A 16,610-nucleotide genomic window follows, 5' to 3' on the forward strand; every position below is an offset into this window, starting at 1 on the left:
AGTTGATGCATCTGATAAGGTAAAAGATGGCCACTTGTTGTTTCAGCTATTGGATCAGGTTGTTGAGGAGGTGGGGGTGGCTAATGTTGTTCAAATCATCACAGATAATGCCTCTAACTATGTTCTTGCTGGTAAACTGTTAGAGGAAAAACACAAGACCATCTTTTGGACGCCATGTGCTGCACATTGCATAGACCTCATGCTTGAGGATATTGGAAAAATAGATTGGGTCAAAAACACTATAGATCATGCCAAAAGCATAACAAAATTTATCTACAATCATACATTGGTTTTGAGCCTCATGAGGAAACACACTGGGGCAAGGATATTATTAGGCCTGCCATCACTAGATTTGCTACACATTTTTTGACATTGCAATCTATGCTTTCCCAACATAGAAACTTGCAAAAGATGTTTTCTACTGATGAATGGAATCAAAGCAATTGGTCTAACAAACAGGAAGGCAAAGAATTGAAAAAGAAAGTCTATGAAGAAACTTTTTGGAGAAAGGCAGCAGAGATTGTGAAGCTTGCTGAGCCACTAGTTAAGGTGTTACGGTTGATGGATGAGGAAAGGTTGGCTATGGGCTTCATTTATGAGGCTATGGATCAAGCAAAGGAGCAAATAAAGATGGTATACAAGGATAGAGTGGCAAAGTATGGGCCCATTTTGGCAATCATTGATGAAAGATGGAACAATCAACTCCATTGCCCTATACATGCAGCTGGGTATTTTTTGAACCCACGGTATCATTATAAAGCTAAGGAGTCAGGAGCTTTGAGGGGGGAGGTCAGAGATTAACTGATTGATTGCATTGATCGCATGATCCCATTGGAGTCTGATCAGCTGGAGATACACCGACAGATCACAACCTTCAGCAATGACTCAGGTACCTTTGGGAAGAACCTAGCAAAGATTGCAAGAGAAGCAGATGAGCCAAGTAAACAAAAATTTCAATTTTCAAATTCTTAATAGTTTTACTTTTTTTTAAAGTTTGTTAAATCGTTTATAATTTGAAAGTTAGATATAATTTGCAATTTTGTTGAGCTAACTCATTACACTCCTATGTTTTTTGCAGCACAATGGTGGGAGGCCTTTGGTGGCCATTGTCCTGAATTGCAAAGGTTTGCAATTCGTATTTTGAGTCAAACTTGCAGTGCAACTGGGTGTGAGCGCAATTGGTCTATCTTTGAGAGGATTCACACAAAGAGGAGAAACCGTTTGGATCAAAAACGGTTAAATGATCTAGTTTATGTCCAATACAACCTCCGGCTCAGACGAAACCAATTGCTGAACAAAAGACCTAATTCAGATCCCATTGTGTTGGAAGACATTGATCCAACATCAGATTGGGTAGTGGAGAGTCGTCCAACAGAGTTTGATCCTGATGAGGATCTTGATTTAGATTTAGATATCGAGACATCAGTTGAACTTGAACATGTTGTTCAGTTGAATGCAGATCCCAATCCACCAGCCTCAGTCTCACAGCCAGCAAGGACTCCAGTTGTAGGTGCTTCCTTTGCTCAGCCACGACAGAAGCACAGCCGCATATCTACTCTATCTCAACTTGCATCTGCTACAGTTGCACAGCCTGCTAGTGGTACCACTTCTACAGTTGCAGTTGGAGATGATGATGAGGAGGAGGAGCCATGGGGCCCCCTGTCTGACTCTGATGATGATCCAGAGATTGATCGACATGATCTTGGCTCCTCTGGCAGTAGCTACTAGCCAGTAGTACTAGTACTGGAGTCTGGTCACGACTCACAGTTTACTTTTGTTGTAGAGGCCATTTCTAGCCTCCTTGGTTATGTGTTTTTTGTTTTGTGTCTTTGATCATGTATACAGTATGAGTCTATGAAAGTTGACTATGTATTGCCATTGGGCAGTGCACTGGGTACCATTTTGATATAATGGATTGGTTCATGAGCCTACTTTGATCATATGTTGTCTTCCATCTATATTATAATGTTGTGTGTTTGGAAACATGAATGAAAATCTTTAAAATTATGTTTTTTTATAAATAAATAAAAAATATTTATTGTATCTTTTACAACGACCGAGTCATTGAAATCAAGTCGGCCGAGTCATTACCATTTCGGAGTCGGAGTCGGATTCGATCCTCGACCGAGTCGGAGTTTTAAAACATTGATTAGATCTCTCATTTCCACCCCTTTTTTCTCCATCCTACTTAATAGATCTCCAACGCACACCTTTCGTGTGTCTTGGGGCCTACGACAAGGCGATCCTTTATCCCCCTTCCTATTTATCTTGGTTGTTGAGGCGCTTGGGAGATATATAAAGGCGACTACAAATTAAGGGGGAGTCAAAGGCATCACATTAATGGCACAAGAACTACCCACCACACCATCAACAATTTGTTGATGATATAGTGCTCTTTGGCGAACCAACATTATAGGAATCAAGATCGACTGATCACATCCTTTTCAAGACGCATCAAGCACCCACATAAACAGGGATAAGTCCAACATATTCTTCTTTAATACTCAAAGACGAGTGCAAGTTCATCGGGATTGAATTATGGGGTTTCAAACTTTCAAGTAGGTAGTCTTCCAGCCACATACTTGCATATCCCATTGGTTGCAAGCACTTTAAAAATTTCATGACGATAGGAGGTCATGGATCGAATCAATAAACGCTTGGATGATTGGGCCCTCTGTTCATTAAACTTGGCAGGTCGAGTCACTCTGTTGAAATTGATCCTCCAAGCTCTCCCGGTGTATCAGCTCTATGTACTACCCACACCGAAATATGTGTACAAAGTCATTGTAACCAAATTTAAGAACTGTGTATGGCAAGTGTGGCGTGGGATAAGGCATGCCTCCCCAATATGGGAGGAGGGCTAAGAGCATTTAGAGAGAAATTATGGTGAAGTTGACTCCAAGGAGGACCAAAATTATGGAAGCAAATATGGGGCCAAAAATATTGTCCAAACAAATCTCAAGAGGAAAAGATTAGAAAGCAGATCTTTCCTCAAGGTTCATCTATTTGGAATCTAGACCAAGAGAATAGATCTCTTATCCAAGACCATACACTCTAGAAAATCAAGAATGGGCAGATAGCAAAGTTTTGGAGAACAACATTGCAGCATCTACCTCGTCTAGAACGTAGAGATGAATGTACGACACTAGGAGAGTTTATTACCGCCCAGGGAGCTAACAAAGTTGCAGATTTTTGGACGACTTCTACCTTGCAAACCAAATGGCATGAGTGGATAACCCAGGTACATTGGCCTATTAGCCATTCAATGCAAGCATGGTCGATCTTGGATGCATGCTTACAAGAGAGGAAAATACAAATAGACCCTGATCCCGATAAATTGAGGTAGGGATATAGACCTAAAGGGATGTTTAATTTAAAAAAGCTTACAAATTTCTGACGAAGCATCATGAAGCACATTCAAACCCTCTGTGGTGAAGAATATGGAGAAGAAAGTTGTGGCCAAAGGTAGCACACTTCCTATGGTTAATAGGGAGGTGAAAGCTCCTAACATAGGATCACCTGAGGAAAAAATGATTCATTGGGCCATCCATTTGCCCCCTCTGCAAGGAACAAGAGGACAATACAGAACATCTCTTAAATTCATGTGCCTTTATTGAAAATTTGAGGAATAGAGTGTTCCATTTTTTTGGCCACTTGAACCACTCACCAAATAGCCTCATGGAGGTCTTGGAGACATGGCAATTAACTCTCTTCAAGAATCCAGATGTAAATAGAGCATGGACGCTAATACCAAGACTCCTACTTTGGTATGTGTGAAAAGAACATAACAAAATATTTTTGAAGATCAGAAAACATTTGTGCACCTTGTATGGCAAACCATCAAGAAAACTCTGAAGGAGATCATCCTCTATAAACCTTGGAACACAAACGACTAGAAAGTGGATCAACTAGAGGGATCACAATTGAAAGAATTAAAGAGCTCACAAGGTATGGTCGTCCCAAATAAATCACATCAACCACAACGATAGAGAGTCTCACCTCCATGTTTCTCCCCACCAACACAGGGATTCATCAAATTGAATTTTGACGAGGCCTCCAAGAGTAACTCGAGCCCTGCTGGATGAGGTGTAATATTCAGTGATGAGATGGGAAATGCTTTGAGGATTTATGTCGATTAGGCACACCAACAATAACTTCACATAATTCACAACACTAAAGCGAGCCCTGATCATTGTCAGAGAAGAGGGATATCGAAGATTTAAGTCAATGGGGACTCCCAAGTGGTAGTGGAGGCAACTCTAAAGGTAATATATGGGACCCCTGTGATGACAATAGTTAACAATTGGCATTTGGATCTCCTAGTGTCTCGAATTCAATCACAATTGCATTCTTTCCCTTATGTGATCGCCTCCCATTCACGTTGATCTGGAGATAAAGCCATTGATCTCCCAACTAATTGGGGCAGTGAGGAACGAAAACTGGATTTTTCCTCTTCATGGCCACCGCCATCTAAATTCAATTGGTGGGAGGAGATGGACAACATCCTAGAAAATAACAAGGCCTACCCAATGGAGATGTCAGAGAATTAGGATGCGAGGATCAACACAAGGGTTCGCCACCCCATAGATCATAGTAGCATTTAATAGTTAATGCCATGGAAACCATGCGACATGCACTCACGTGCAAGTTATCAAGCTATCGTAAGGTGGCATTCATTTCATTCAAAGATGGTTATGGTGATATTTGGAGTTGTGATGCAGTTGTGTGGATGGTGATTCGTTTATTTGTGGGGGTTTGTGCAATCTGGTATGGGATGGTTGTGGGAATGTTTTTTTCCAGCCTTTGATAAGCAAAATATGGAGAATTGGGGGGAATGGTGTCTATGCGCTTGGTGAGTGACTGAGGAGGGGAGTCCCTGTTGCAGTTGCATTTGGAAAGAGCAAAGCAAAGGGACACCCGCTCAGCGAAAGTTAAGTTGGGATCTAGGAATCATGCATGGTTGTCTGAATCTACCTGAAGAGCTATCTGATCATCTCTCACTCAACTTGGTTGCAAGCACACTAGGTGTTCTAAAGTCAATTTGGGTTCTTCACATCTAGTACGAGGTAAGAGGTCTTGATTCTCTCTCTAGGTCTGTCATCCTCGTATTTGAAGAATTTTCCCTTGTTGCTATTGTTTGTGGAGGATGATTGCAAGGGAAGGCTTCTAGAATTTCAAATTCTTTATGCAAGTCTCAAGTTGTTGTGGGTCTATCATTTTACTGGAGAGACTCATATCTACGTGACATAGTAAGTATTTCGACCCTTGGTAGTGAAATTGTCCTGTGTTTATTGGCGTGGGTAGAGAGAGTTTGGATGTTTGATGGTCTGGTCTTGGGCTTAACTGAGTTGAGTTTCAATTCTATTAGGCCTTTTCAGCACTTTCTTGGGAGTTACGTATGCGCAGTTTTTCTTGAGTAAGTCTAGGTATTGGTGGAATTGGCGTCAAACATGTGAGAACCCCTGTAGCATACCACCACCAACAATATTTTATCACCTCAACAATGGCTTATGGGTGTTTTTCCAACCACGTGAGGAGATCCCTTGGTGGAACTCGATTGTGCTTAGTAGGGACTATGTTTGTGGTCCAACATTGGTGGGTGGCGCCCCTGGGTGTTCTAGTGGATACGAAGTCTTGCTGTAACAAATTTATTTTTTGGGTGCATGGCTTCGAGTGTGGGTAACTATCCGATGGCAATCCAGTTAGCCATACATCACCAACATGGATGGGTTCAGAGAGGCGCGAGAGATAGGGGGCAATGTGGGGGGTATGCACAAGTTCATGGCCAATGTAAGGCCATTGGCCTGACACCCTCTCAACATTCTACTATAGCGGCCCAAATCCTTCCACAAGCTAACAATGACAGTCTTTTGAGGAAGATCATTCTTTCCTTGGATAGCTCAACACGGCTCAGCGCAATGACCGTAACGACATTATCAACTTCATGAAACATCTTCAATGTAACCAATGGCAAAAGCATGATAGACTAGCCAGCCTGATGAGAGGGCAAAGGCGAATTCAACAAAAGTTGGATTGGCTTGAGATCAAGTTGGCCCATATGGACAAAAACGCCCAAGGTGATTTCAAACTCCCTACATCCACTAGATCAAGTTGGTACCACCTTGCTCCAATCAACTCTTTAAATTTATGATGATTGTTGGTTGTATCTTGGTCTTACGAGTTTTCTAGTTTTATTTGCCTTTCCAGTTTTGCTTATTTTTACTATCTTGGGAACTTGTTGTGTCTAGGTTTGCATCTACTGGACAAAAATCAGGTAAGAGTGAGGCTAATAGGATTTTGGATGGCTATATGTTGAAATGTAATCTTTTGACTTAATAAAAAACCTTAGATTTACAAAAAAATAAAACATTTATAGAACATTGTGATAGCTAGCATGCATGTAACTGCAATGCCACATAGAGAGGCAGTAATATCTAAACAAACAAGGATTCAAGTTGCATAAATTGCAAACAACATAGTGATGGATAGGGCACATGTGATTTCCTAGTAAGCCCTAGTTTATTATCCATAAGAAGATCAATTAAATTTATTGAAACAATAGGGACTACTACACTCTCAAAAACTGGTCTGCTTCTAGAAGTAGGAAGGTGGAACATCCAGGAACCTGTGGCTAGTCACATTTCAGACTATTTCCACGAACCTTTCTATTATTCAATGTGAAGCGCAGTCAAGCCGTATTTCATAAAGGAGATGGCCCAGTTTTACTTTTGTTTTTCTTGGTCGCATCAATCTTATTGTGCTATTAGAGGGTTGTATGGAAATGTAGCTGTAGTAGTTTTGATTGAGGATGAAGGATGAGATGGAGAAACAAACTATATAATACTGTTTTAATCCCATTCTGGAAATTCATATATCCATAAAAGAATAAAAATAAATAAAAAATCGTTTACTAGCACCTTAGCTAAGTGTGAAACTTAGCAGACATTAAAATCCATTTACAATGAAATAAGTTAAAAAATATATACCTACTATTAACTAACTGCTCTTATACAGACAAAAATAAACTCAACAAAGAATTAAGAAATTAAAATATATTCATTGCCAATGTACATTAATGATGAAAATCATGGAAATTTATAAAACTAAGGTGACATCCACAACAGAAGGGATCAATCACAAGTAAAGAATTACTGCAAAATTACTACAAAAACTTCTCATGGCATCTACATTGATAATGAGATAAACTAATCAATGCAGTTAAGTGTGTGGGACAAGGAAATCAATCATCAATTTTTGCATTCGCAAGGACATTCAATTATCACTGCCATCCATGATATATTTCATATGCAAGAGTTCCGATTGCAAGAACTAAGAATACTGAGAAATACTTATTAGAGATCATGGTTGCTCCTAAAGCCAACAAAATACCAAACAAAAACTTACCTTTGTTGACTTTGAACCCTTTGTACTTTTCTCAGCCTCCGGCTTCTTGCATCGATCTTCCTCTTCCTAGATAGCAAGAATTTTTTAAACTTACGTAAATTTATTTTCATGCATGCTAAAATAAGAGAAGTTATTTATCCAGATGAAGATTATTTTAAAACTTTAACCATAGGATACCAAATAAAAGGGATGGCGTTCATAAATTATAACAATGTTGTCGCTAAAATTTTCGATAAAGATGCTTATTTTCACTATTAATAAAAGTTATTAATGTTTGCATCTAGCTAATATTTTCCATTCTTCATATGTTTGGCAAATAAACCTTGAAATTCCATTTTCAACTATGAATAGTGAGTGACAACTTTATATAAGAAAATGTAAATTTTGAATTTGAATATTAAGTGGGAAACTCATTTTTAACAATTGCACTGAGAACCACATAAATGCCACCAGCCTTGTAAGAACTTCCATTTGGACACTTAGAATCTTTCCCATGCTATAGCTTCTTACACTGATCTTCCTCTGCCTAAATGTCAAGAATCCTCATGTAAAATGAGAAACTGTGTTAAAATGAAAAAGTGTAAATTCTCAACATTAAATTCTTGTAATACTTTTCAAAACATGAATTAAATTAGAAAATCACTTTAAAAGTTTAACCATAAGCATGTCAAATAAATAAGATTGTGTTTTACAGTTTTACTCAAACTACAATACCATCGTTATTTTTCTTAGTAAAAATGCCTATGTTGGTTATAACCATTAAATTGGGTACCGATAAAAGCTTAACCAAAATCCATCACACTGCCATCTTAAGAAGGGCGTGACTACCTCTAGGCTCTTAGGCTTTCAAGGTAATTAAAAAAATGGGAATAACCTAACCATAACATTCAAAGGGTGAGAATGAAATCTTGAAGGATCAATATGTTTCCCATCAAGGGTTCCTTGTTAATGTGATTCTTCCACAACTTTACGAGCATTTGGGTTTCCCACAGATTGAAATATACACTTGCACAAACTTGAATTGGGTATTAAATAAACCCATACCACTCTAGTCTCTCAAGGTACAACACAATTTAATTTTGCAGAAGTGTTTTTGCCTTTCAAAGATGACTCCAAATGTCCTAAGTCAAATCCCCTATAGTCACAAGGTGGGAAGATATTTAAGGCTTAGCACAAACAAACGCCTTTTACCATTAGGGCCTCCAAAGGCACTCCACCTTTGGAGAGTGTCTAATTGAGGAGTACAATATAGTATATACAACGTAAAGCAAAATGCACTCTCCCTAAGAGAGATGCAAGAATTTGTGCAAATAAGATGCATAGAAACTTTAAAGTCTTCATCCTAACCTTTAGGTAGACTCATACCCATTTGTATTTTATTTCTATACCATCCTTTCAATTAATATAAGCAACATTTTTGGGAGAAAAGAAAGAAAGATACACACACACACACAAACCAATGTTACAATATAGTTTCAGTGAATATATGATGGATGGTCCAGAAAGAGACTTGTTGGAAATATTAGAGAAAATATCAAAATTATTGGAAAATATCAAACTTCTACTTGAAAAGCTCAAAAAATCTTAAACAAATCAGCAACCTAAAAAACTCAACAGAAAACAGAATACATGGAGAAATTGGAAAAATTTGCAACACTGATTATAATAAATGTAAATACACCTATAATTATAATTATAAAATACTAAATAACAAAAGTCCACGTTTCCTGAAGGCATATCTACTCAAGTATGTGACCATTCAATTTATACTTCTAGACAACAGCACATGCTATTATGGCTATTATGACCATCTCTCACATACATACATACATGCATATATATATATATATATATAGATTACACTTATCCTATGTAGATTTCTTATCATTGTCCTATTTATTTTTAGATATTCCATGTAAATTTCATTACATAAATAAATAAGAAGTATCGATCAAAGTAGAAATTAAATTTAGTGATGAAAGAAATAGAAAAATATAATTAATTCTATGGAGAGCAACAATGAAAAAATTAAGTTCTCACCTACAAAAGAGAAACTGTTGCACAGGATCTGTTTTCTGAATCACAACGTTAGACACATGGATCTGCAGAAACACAAGTACAACTTGTACTACTTATGTCAAGCATGTGCCAAACACACAAAGACCCACATGTCCCAACGTGTCCCAATGTGTCCAACACATGGGCCATAAAAAGACATCTTTGAGGGTATCAAATGTGTAATGAAAAAACTCACTCCCAAAAATCATTCATTTTCATTTCAGAGAAGGCAAAGGATGTGTGAGTAGACACTCAAGATTCTTAGCAATTGCCCCACCAAGTTTTCACCTTTGAGTTTTATGACTACAACGTTCTTCCACAAATTCACTAAAAGTCTGAACCCATGGCTCATTCATCAAAGGTTTCAATTCAGAGGGGTAAATGCTCATGTTGATGTTTCCCCACCTTCTCCATATCGTGCCGAACTTCATGACAGACCAACAATAGCAGCAAAGGAAGAAGCATGCACCCAATGGTCCAATGAACAGGCATTTTCGATCTAGGCTATAAGAGGAAGAGGATCTGATCTAAAGCTTTATTTGCATCTCGATTCTCAACTTCCTTCTTTTATTATTACTCTCTCTTTTATATTTGGAGAAGCTCGAGATTCTTGGCTTTTTGTGCATCTAGAATCTGCTTTTAGTATTCTGATTAAATTAGACAAACAAATAAGATGGGGCGGCAATCATGGATACACACAAGAGCCTCCACACCAAAAAATCAAAAACATATACCACTTCATTCTATGTCACAGGGTTTGGCGAACCTGAAAAAAAAATTTGAAATTCGTTCAGGTTCGCTGAACCTGAAATTCGAACCTAAAGTCGAACCTGAACGAACTCTAACCTGAATGAACTACAACGAACCTAAACGAACTTCAACGAACCTGAACGCGAGTTTAAACGAATTTGTTAAGGTTTGATTTAGGGTTCGCTGGTTTTTTTATTAGGCACGTGATTATCTTTGCACACGGTTAATTATATGTTCACAACATTCTAATTTGTGTTCCATATGTTTTTAGATCAGTGCTAAAATGTATTATGTAACTTGTAAGTCCACCGTTAGGTCCAGGTTAATATTTGTTAAAATGTAGTTTTTCCTTTTACACATGCCTTGGGATACCATTGGTTGATGGGATGAGTCTGAATCATGCGGTTGGAGTTGACTTGGGAACAAGGTTTGTTTTAGGGTTGTTACAGGCTACAACCTATTCTGAAAACGGATGGCTACAGCCTATTCTAAAAATGGATTTCATAAGTATGTCAGTGTTTATGATAGCACTAGGGTACAGTCGTGTAGCAGTCAGAAAGGCATATCTTCTGGTAGTTTCTAATCCTATTTTGGGCAGTATCTTAACAAAATTATATGACAGTCTGAGACCTAATTTGAAAATCTATTTGAGGTGTTGATTTTAACAGGTTGTGGCAACCTGGAGGGTGTCAGTATGATAGCAGTCTAGCAGTAATTTCTTTCAAGTTTTCATGTAGTCTTCATGCCTTCATGATGATAGTTAAATGCTTTATGCTTGACTAGAGTGGAGGGTGCATTCCTCCAGAGTTATATTCACCCTTCACTTACCTATTTTAGGCATTGGCATCCTGTCGGATTTGGCAGAAATATGGCAACCAGCTGACGGAGCTGATCTGCAATTATTATGACAGCATTCTACCAGTTAGTGAGTCATTAGACAAGTTACTCTACCTTTTCTGGGCAGCAATAAAGGGCCACCTTTCATCCTTTTGTGGGCAGCACTTTCACCTACTACAGTAGCATATCCTATGTTTGCTCCTAGGTTTATGCAATAGCATCTTCCCTCACCTCTGTAATAACATTGCTGATAGTGTTTTTGTCATACCTTGTGTGTCAATTTGCCTTGTGGTTGATATCTATGTAATGTTGCAAGCCATCTGGTTTTGAATTTTCTATTATTTTTTCATATATATATATATATATATATATTGAAAAATATGTATAGTCGAACCTAATGCCGAACCTCATTTGAACCTGATCGGAAAATTCGAATTCAAATCGAACTTAATTGTTGTCGAACTTGAATTCAAACTCGAACCATGTGACAGACTTCAGTAGCCCAAAACACATCCAAACAAACTCCACCATATGAAAAGATTGTATTAATATGTCATTCAGAAGAAGAAAAATTTCACCAAAGAGATTGACCCATGAAAGAAATGTGCATGGATATATTACCCTACTTGCCATCCTGCTATACGCTTCCAATGGCAATAGTAATGGTTTATCGAGAAAAATTATTACATCCCAAAACCTGACCCGTCCAAGTAACCAAAACAAAAATATTTCTTATCTAGCATTGACATGGAACCCATCCCACCTTTGGCTGTGATCAATGTAGTAAATCCACAAAGCAAGTCAAACTTGACCTAAGTAACAAGACACACCCTTATGGGCCTACTTGTATATTAGGGCATGTGTTTTACTTGTGTCCAAGACATGTGTTTGCAACCCTAACATCTCTTTGTTGCTATTTGCATACATAGAACAACCCATCCTAGGAGAGTTTTATAAGGGGTGAGATTCTGTAATTAAGTCCATGAAGGCCATTATTTTACCAATATGGGATACCAACAAAAAATGAAAAACCTTATTCACCACCAAACATGATAACCTTATTCACCACCAAACATGATATTCTTATCAATTTGTGGGATAACAATTACAAACCATGTGTTTCTTGTCTCACTCATTGAATCTCATATACTACAATAATGATTGGCAAAATGGTGGGCTTTCACACAAAATCTCTCCTCCCATGGATGTAGTGATTTCACAGTGGAGAAGGATGCATGTAGAAAGACATATCAAGTTAGAGCATCCCTTGACAAGGTTGAGGAGGGCTTCGTAGAGTTATACACTAGCACAAGGAGACAGAGAGGCTATAATGTGCTCAAAGACAGGGGCTTAAGAAGCCCTATGCTTGGTGGACAACTCATGGAATTTCATGCCCTCTTCTATAGAAATTCGAGGCTGCTCTCATAGGTTAGTTCATCCACTTGTTGCAAGAGTAATTGGAGCACATATGCAGATTCGTACAATTTGAAGAGCAAGATTCAACAATCCAGGGCAAAGACAATGGTGTATGGACATCAATCTTCATCTTATTTATGGGCAGAGGGAATAGTGATTGAAGGGAAAGACAAAGATGTGGAATGTTTTTCTTGATATATGGGACAACAGCGTTGAGTTAAAATTAGCCAACTTGGATCTTAATGAGCTAGAACTACATTCGATTACTTTTGATGATGGTGATCATCTTAAAATAGGTTTTATAATAGTAACATTCTTCCTTAATTGACTAAATGTCTAAAATTGTGGCTTGCTACTCAAAGTAAGGGTGGAAAAAGTTCAGCATACTGTTTGCCCAACATCTCCACATCAATTTTGGAGCTAATTATCTTACTCCTCCATCTACTAGAAAAGAAGCACCCATAAATAGAAAGAAAGCTCCCAACAATAAGAAAACATAATCAAGATGACAAATACCCAGTCACTATGGAGATGTGTACCTAGAAGATAAGTGCACACATAGACCTTCAATGGTAATGATGTAAATTTATATTGAAATGCAATTTAATAGCACCTACGCTTGAGTCTCAAGCCATCTATATATACTACAAAATCAAGCAATTAGGGTGGATCAAAAGAGGATTATCATGGCATAAAAAACATGGCAACAACAACTATAGCGCATAGAGAAGCAATCCAATCAAAGTGGGAGTGTGCTAAATTTGACATCAAACCAACAATAGCGGCAAGGAAGAAGCATGATCCCAATGGTTCAATGGACAAGCTTTTCCAAATTGAGCAATCAAAGGAAACGAATTTCAATATCAACATTTGGGTAGCTTGAGAGGTGCTTCCACAACCTCTGGGGTACTGGGTTTGTGAGGAGTTGACCCACAAAAGTGGTTTTTAGGCAGTGCACCCAAGGAGTGGGTTTTGTACCCAAAGTTGTGAACGTGAAACCTAGTGAAGAAACAATTGTTTAATCATTGGATGCATGTGGAGCACCCTTGATGAGCTAAGAGGCACCTAAGAGTTCAATGATGGGAATAAAACACATTAAAGGAATCTTATCTCTTATGTTATTTAAGTTTGAACTTTGAGCATACAAACTCAAGTTAGCTTGCTTGAAATAGTGACCCTTGAGGGCAAATCAACTCCACCTAGATTAATATAAGTAGAGATAAGGGCGAGCCATTGGAGGACACACATCATTTCTCATTCTTATGTCATCTTCTGGTCTAAAGTGTGAATGGTCTCAAGAAGTCATTGGAGAAAGGAAGAAGCATGCTCCTAGTGGTTTAATGGACAAGCTTTTCCAAATTGAGCAATCAAAGGAAATGAATTTCAATATCAAGTTCTATTCCTATCAAAATTTCTTTCCTTCAAAATCACATGCTTATTCAATCTTCTTGAAACCAATGGATGTTCTTGGAAAATATGAGGATGCAAATTATATAGGTAAAACTTTTATCAAGCCAATTTAGAGGTAGATGTTGATTATTGGGAACAAGTTATCACAGACAATACACTTGTTGGCAAGGCTTTTAACATTGATTGTGCAGACTTAATATATGCATTTACAACACCTTGCAATATTCACAAAATTAATGGATGATGCTTGCTATATCCACAAAACTTGTAGACAACCATATGCATGCCCTCACAATCTATAAAGAGTACACAAATCTATAATTGTTGAAGATTGCAAATATTCAGTTTTCCTCCTCATTCATCATACGTGAGATTCTTCAAGGAAGGTCAAGGATACAATGATGGATGATTGCTAGCTAAAAAGGGTAGATCTTACCATTAAAACCATGAGCCATGTCATTTCCTTGTTGTGTATTACAAATATAGACCAGCCCATAATAAAAGATGTTTATAGGGGGTGGAACTCCATGATTTAGTCTTTAAAAACAATTATTTTTTTGAACATGTTATGAGTATGGAACAACAGTAAAGATCTTGTTCACCATTATATGGGAATAATGTCATCAATGAATGACAAAAGCATTTCACAACTTTCCATCGGTCGACTAACTTGTTAAATAACAAATACAACAATGAAGAGTGACTCAAATTAGAAATTTAGCTTGTGCGTACCTAGAATTGTGTTCTAGCTACAACACTCTTCCTATTCCAATAAAGTTCAATAAAGCAAATTTTGTACAACAACATGCCCATATAGTAGGCATACGGGCACTCTATGTAGGAGAGAGAGATAGGGGAAGCATGCATGTGCCATTCTTAGTCTAGTCCAAATTTTTGAATTTTTCCTATATGAAACATTTCAGGTTTAGATCTATTTTCGATAGTGGAGGCACTGTGAATGTGGATTTCTAGCTTGAGTAAGGGTCTAGATCTCTAGAAGGATGCATGCTTGCATTCCTAAGTCTATCTCCAATAGAGGGAAACCTTAATTGGCTCAATTATACATGAAAGGATGACAAACTAGGATTATTAATTAATACTACTAGAAGTGTTATTATGCACGAATCCAAATTTATTTTTCCAACCTTCATACTAGTCTATATGAGAGAAGAAAAGTACACCACTTTATGGCTTGAGAGTTTTAGTTTTGAGTTATAGCATTTAGCTTTATGTGTTCAACTTTAACAAAAAATGATGATTTTGTCAAGTGTTCATGTTAGCATGATTTCAATTTTAGTTATCAACAATATGCGTTTCTATGTTAAAGTTCCTTATAATAGAATTTTTTATTAATGTCTTTCATTTTAGCTATGAAGACTTTTAGAATAGATACTAGAGTGCAAATTCTATTGACCATGGTTTGATTTTTAGTGTAGTATAAATGTATTTGTCAAAACCTTAAATTATGACATGCCTAAGATTTGTCCTTGCAAAAACACTATGGAGCTAGAGTAAGTTCTCTTTATGTTGATAAGCTACTTTGTCTAGCAATTTTTTCCAAAAGCACCAATACGACTACAATTAATCTCAAATATGAAGACGAATTAGCAAGGTTCCTCTAACCTCATCCCATGTTTGTTGGAAATTCATGGAAACCCAAGTTGTAAAGCCAATTCCCACATTGTTGGTAATAGATAAAAACAAGATGGCCAAGACAAAGTGAATCATTCTTGACATTGTGAAAGATCACTCAATCCCTTATCAATAATACCACAAGTAAGGAGATAATTGATGTTCTAGTCACTCTCTATCAAAGTGAGAACATCAATTAGAATGTCCCTACCAAATAACCTTAGATCCATGTCGATGAGCAAGAATAATAGCCACCTACATAGTGAAGAATATCGAACTTCGCAATGAACATGCAACAATTGGAGATGAATTCAAGAGAGAATAATTACTCCTCATAGCAATAAATGGGTTCTCTTTTTGCCCCCCCCCCCCCCCCGCCCCCGACATCCTTGTCTACAAAGAACTTGCGCCCTAGAAAAGCTTCCCATCTTTGAGAAGTTATAAGAGCACTTTATCCGAGAGGATGACGAGGTTAAAGAGTACTACCAATATGAACGCTGAGTAGTAAAATCTTGCCCTCATTAGCAAAAGGACAAAGGGTAACGAGAAAGTAGTCGAAATGGGTCAATCGGGGAAGAAAGAGGATTTACATTTCTTTTATCACGAAAATTACATGAACCACAAGTGTTTCGAGTGTCAAAAGTTTGGCCAATATAATTCTCAGTACCATAAGAAGGGAAAGTCTAAGAAGCAACAATGGGGGCAATTTCAAAGGAGTGCAAAAGCATCACTTAAAGTGGATGAGCTTCAATCCAAGCTTGAGATGCACATGTTCATGGTTCCACATCTCTCATCTAACACGTCTCTAGTGTCGTATGGAATGTGGAAACTACAGCATTGAAACATATGAGCCTTGACAAGAAGACCTTCAAGAAGCATCAAGAGGAGGATGCAGACATACAAATGGAGCTTGGTGATGATGACATATATCCAGTAGCCAAGGTGGTATCTATCTCATTCATGATGCCATTGGGGGATATCCATATGCTTAAAGGTGTTATACATATTAATAGTTTAACAAAGGTTCTCCTTTCAAATTTTGTGATAAAAGACCCAGGATACATTGTTGAACTTTACAATCAACAAGTCCTCATCCAAAACAA

The 16,610-nt window shown here is 37.6% G+C and overlaps 1 protein-coding gene across 1 annotated transcript in view; it reads right to left on the bottom strand.

The window, feature by feature from the left end:
* SUVH4 (histone-lysine N-methyltransferase, H3 lysine-9 specific SUVH4-like protein) overlaps positions 1–16,610 on the bottom strand; it is a 98,736-nt gene that overhangs the window by 71,015 nt on the left and 11,111 nt on the right. The window contains exon 2 of the mRNA XM_089403486.1: positions 7,405–7,470. Coding sequence (XP_089259612.1) covers positions 7,405–7,470 — 66 coding nt within the window. The remainder of the gene's footprint in view (positions 1–7,404; positions 7,471–16,610) is intronic.

Source organism: Pinus tabuliformis, chromosome 2_1 (assembly GCF_031772625.1).
Source record: "Pinus tabuliformis cultivar Carrire ecotype Pingquan chromosome 2_1, CPIR1, whole genome shotgun sequence".
Classification (NCBI taxonomy): Eukaryota; Viridiplantae; Streptophyta; class Pinopsida; order Pinales; family Pinaceae; genus Pinus; species Pinus tabuliformis.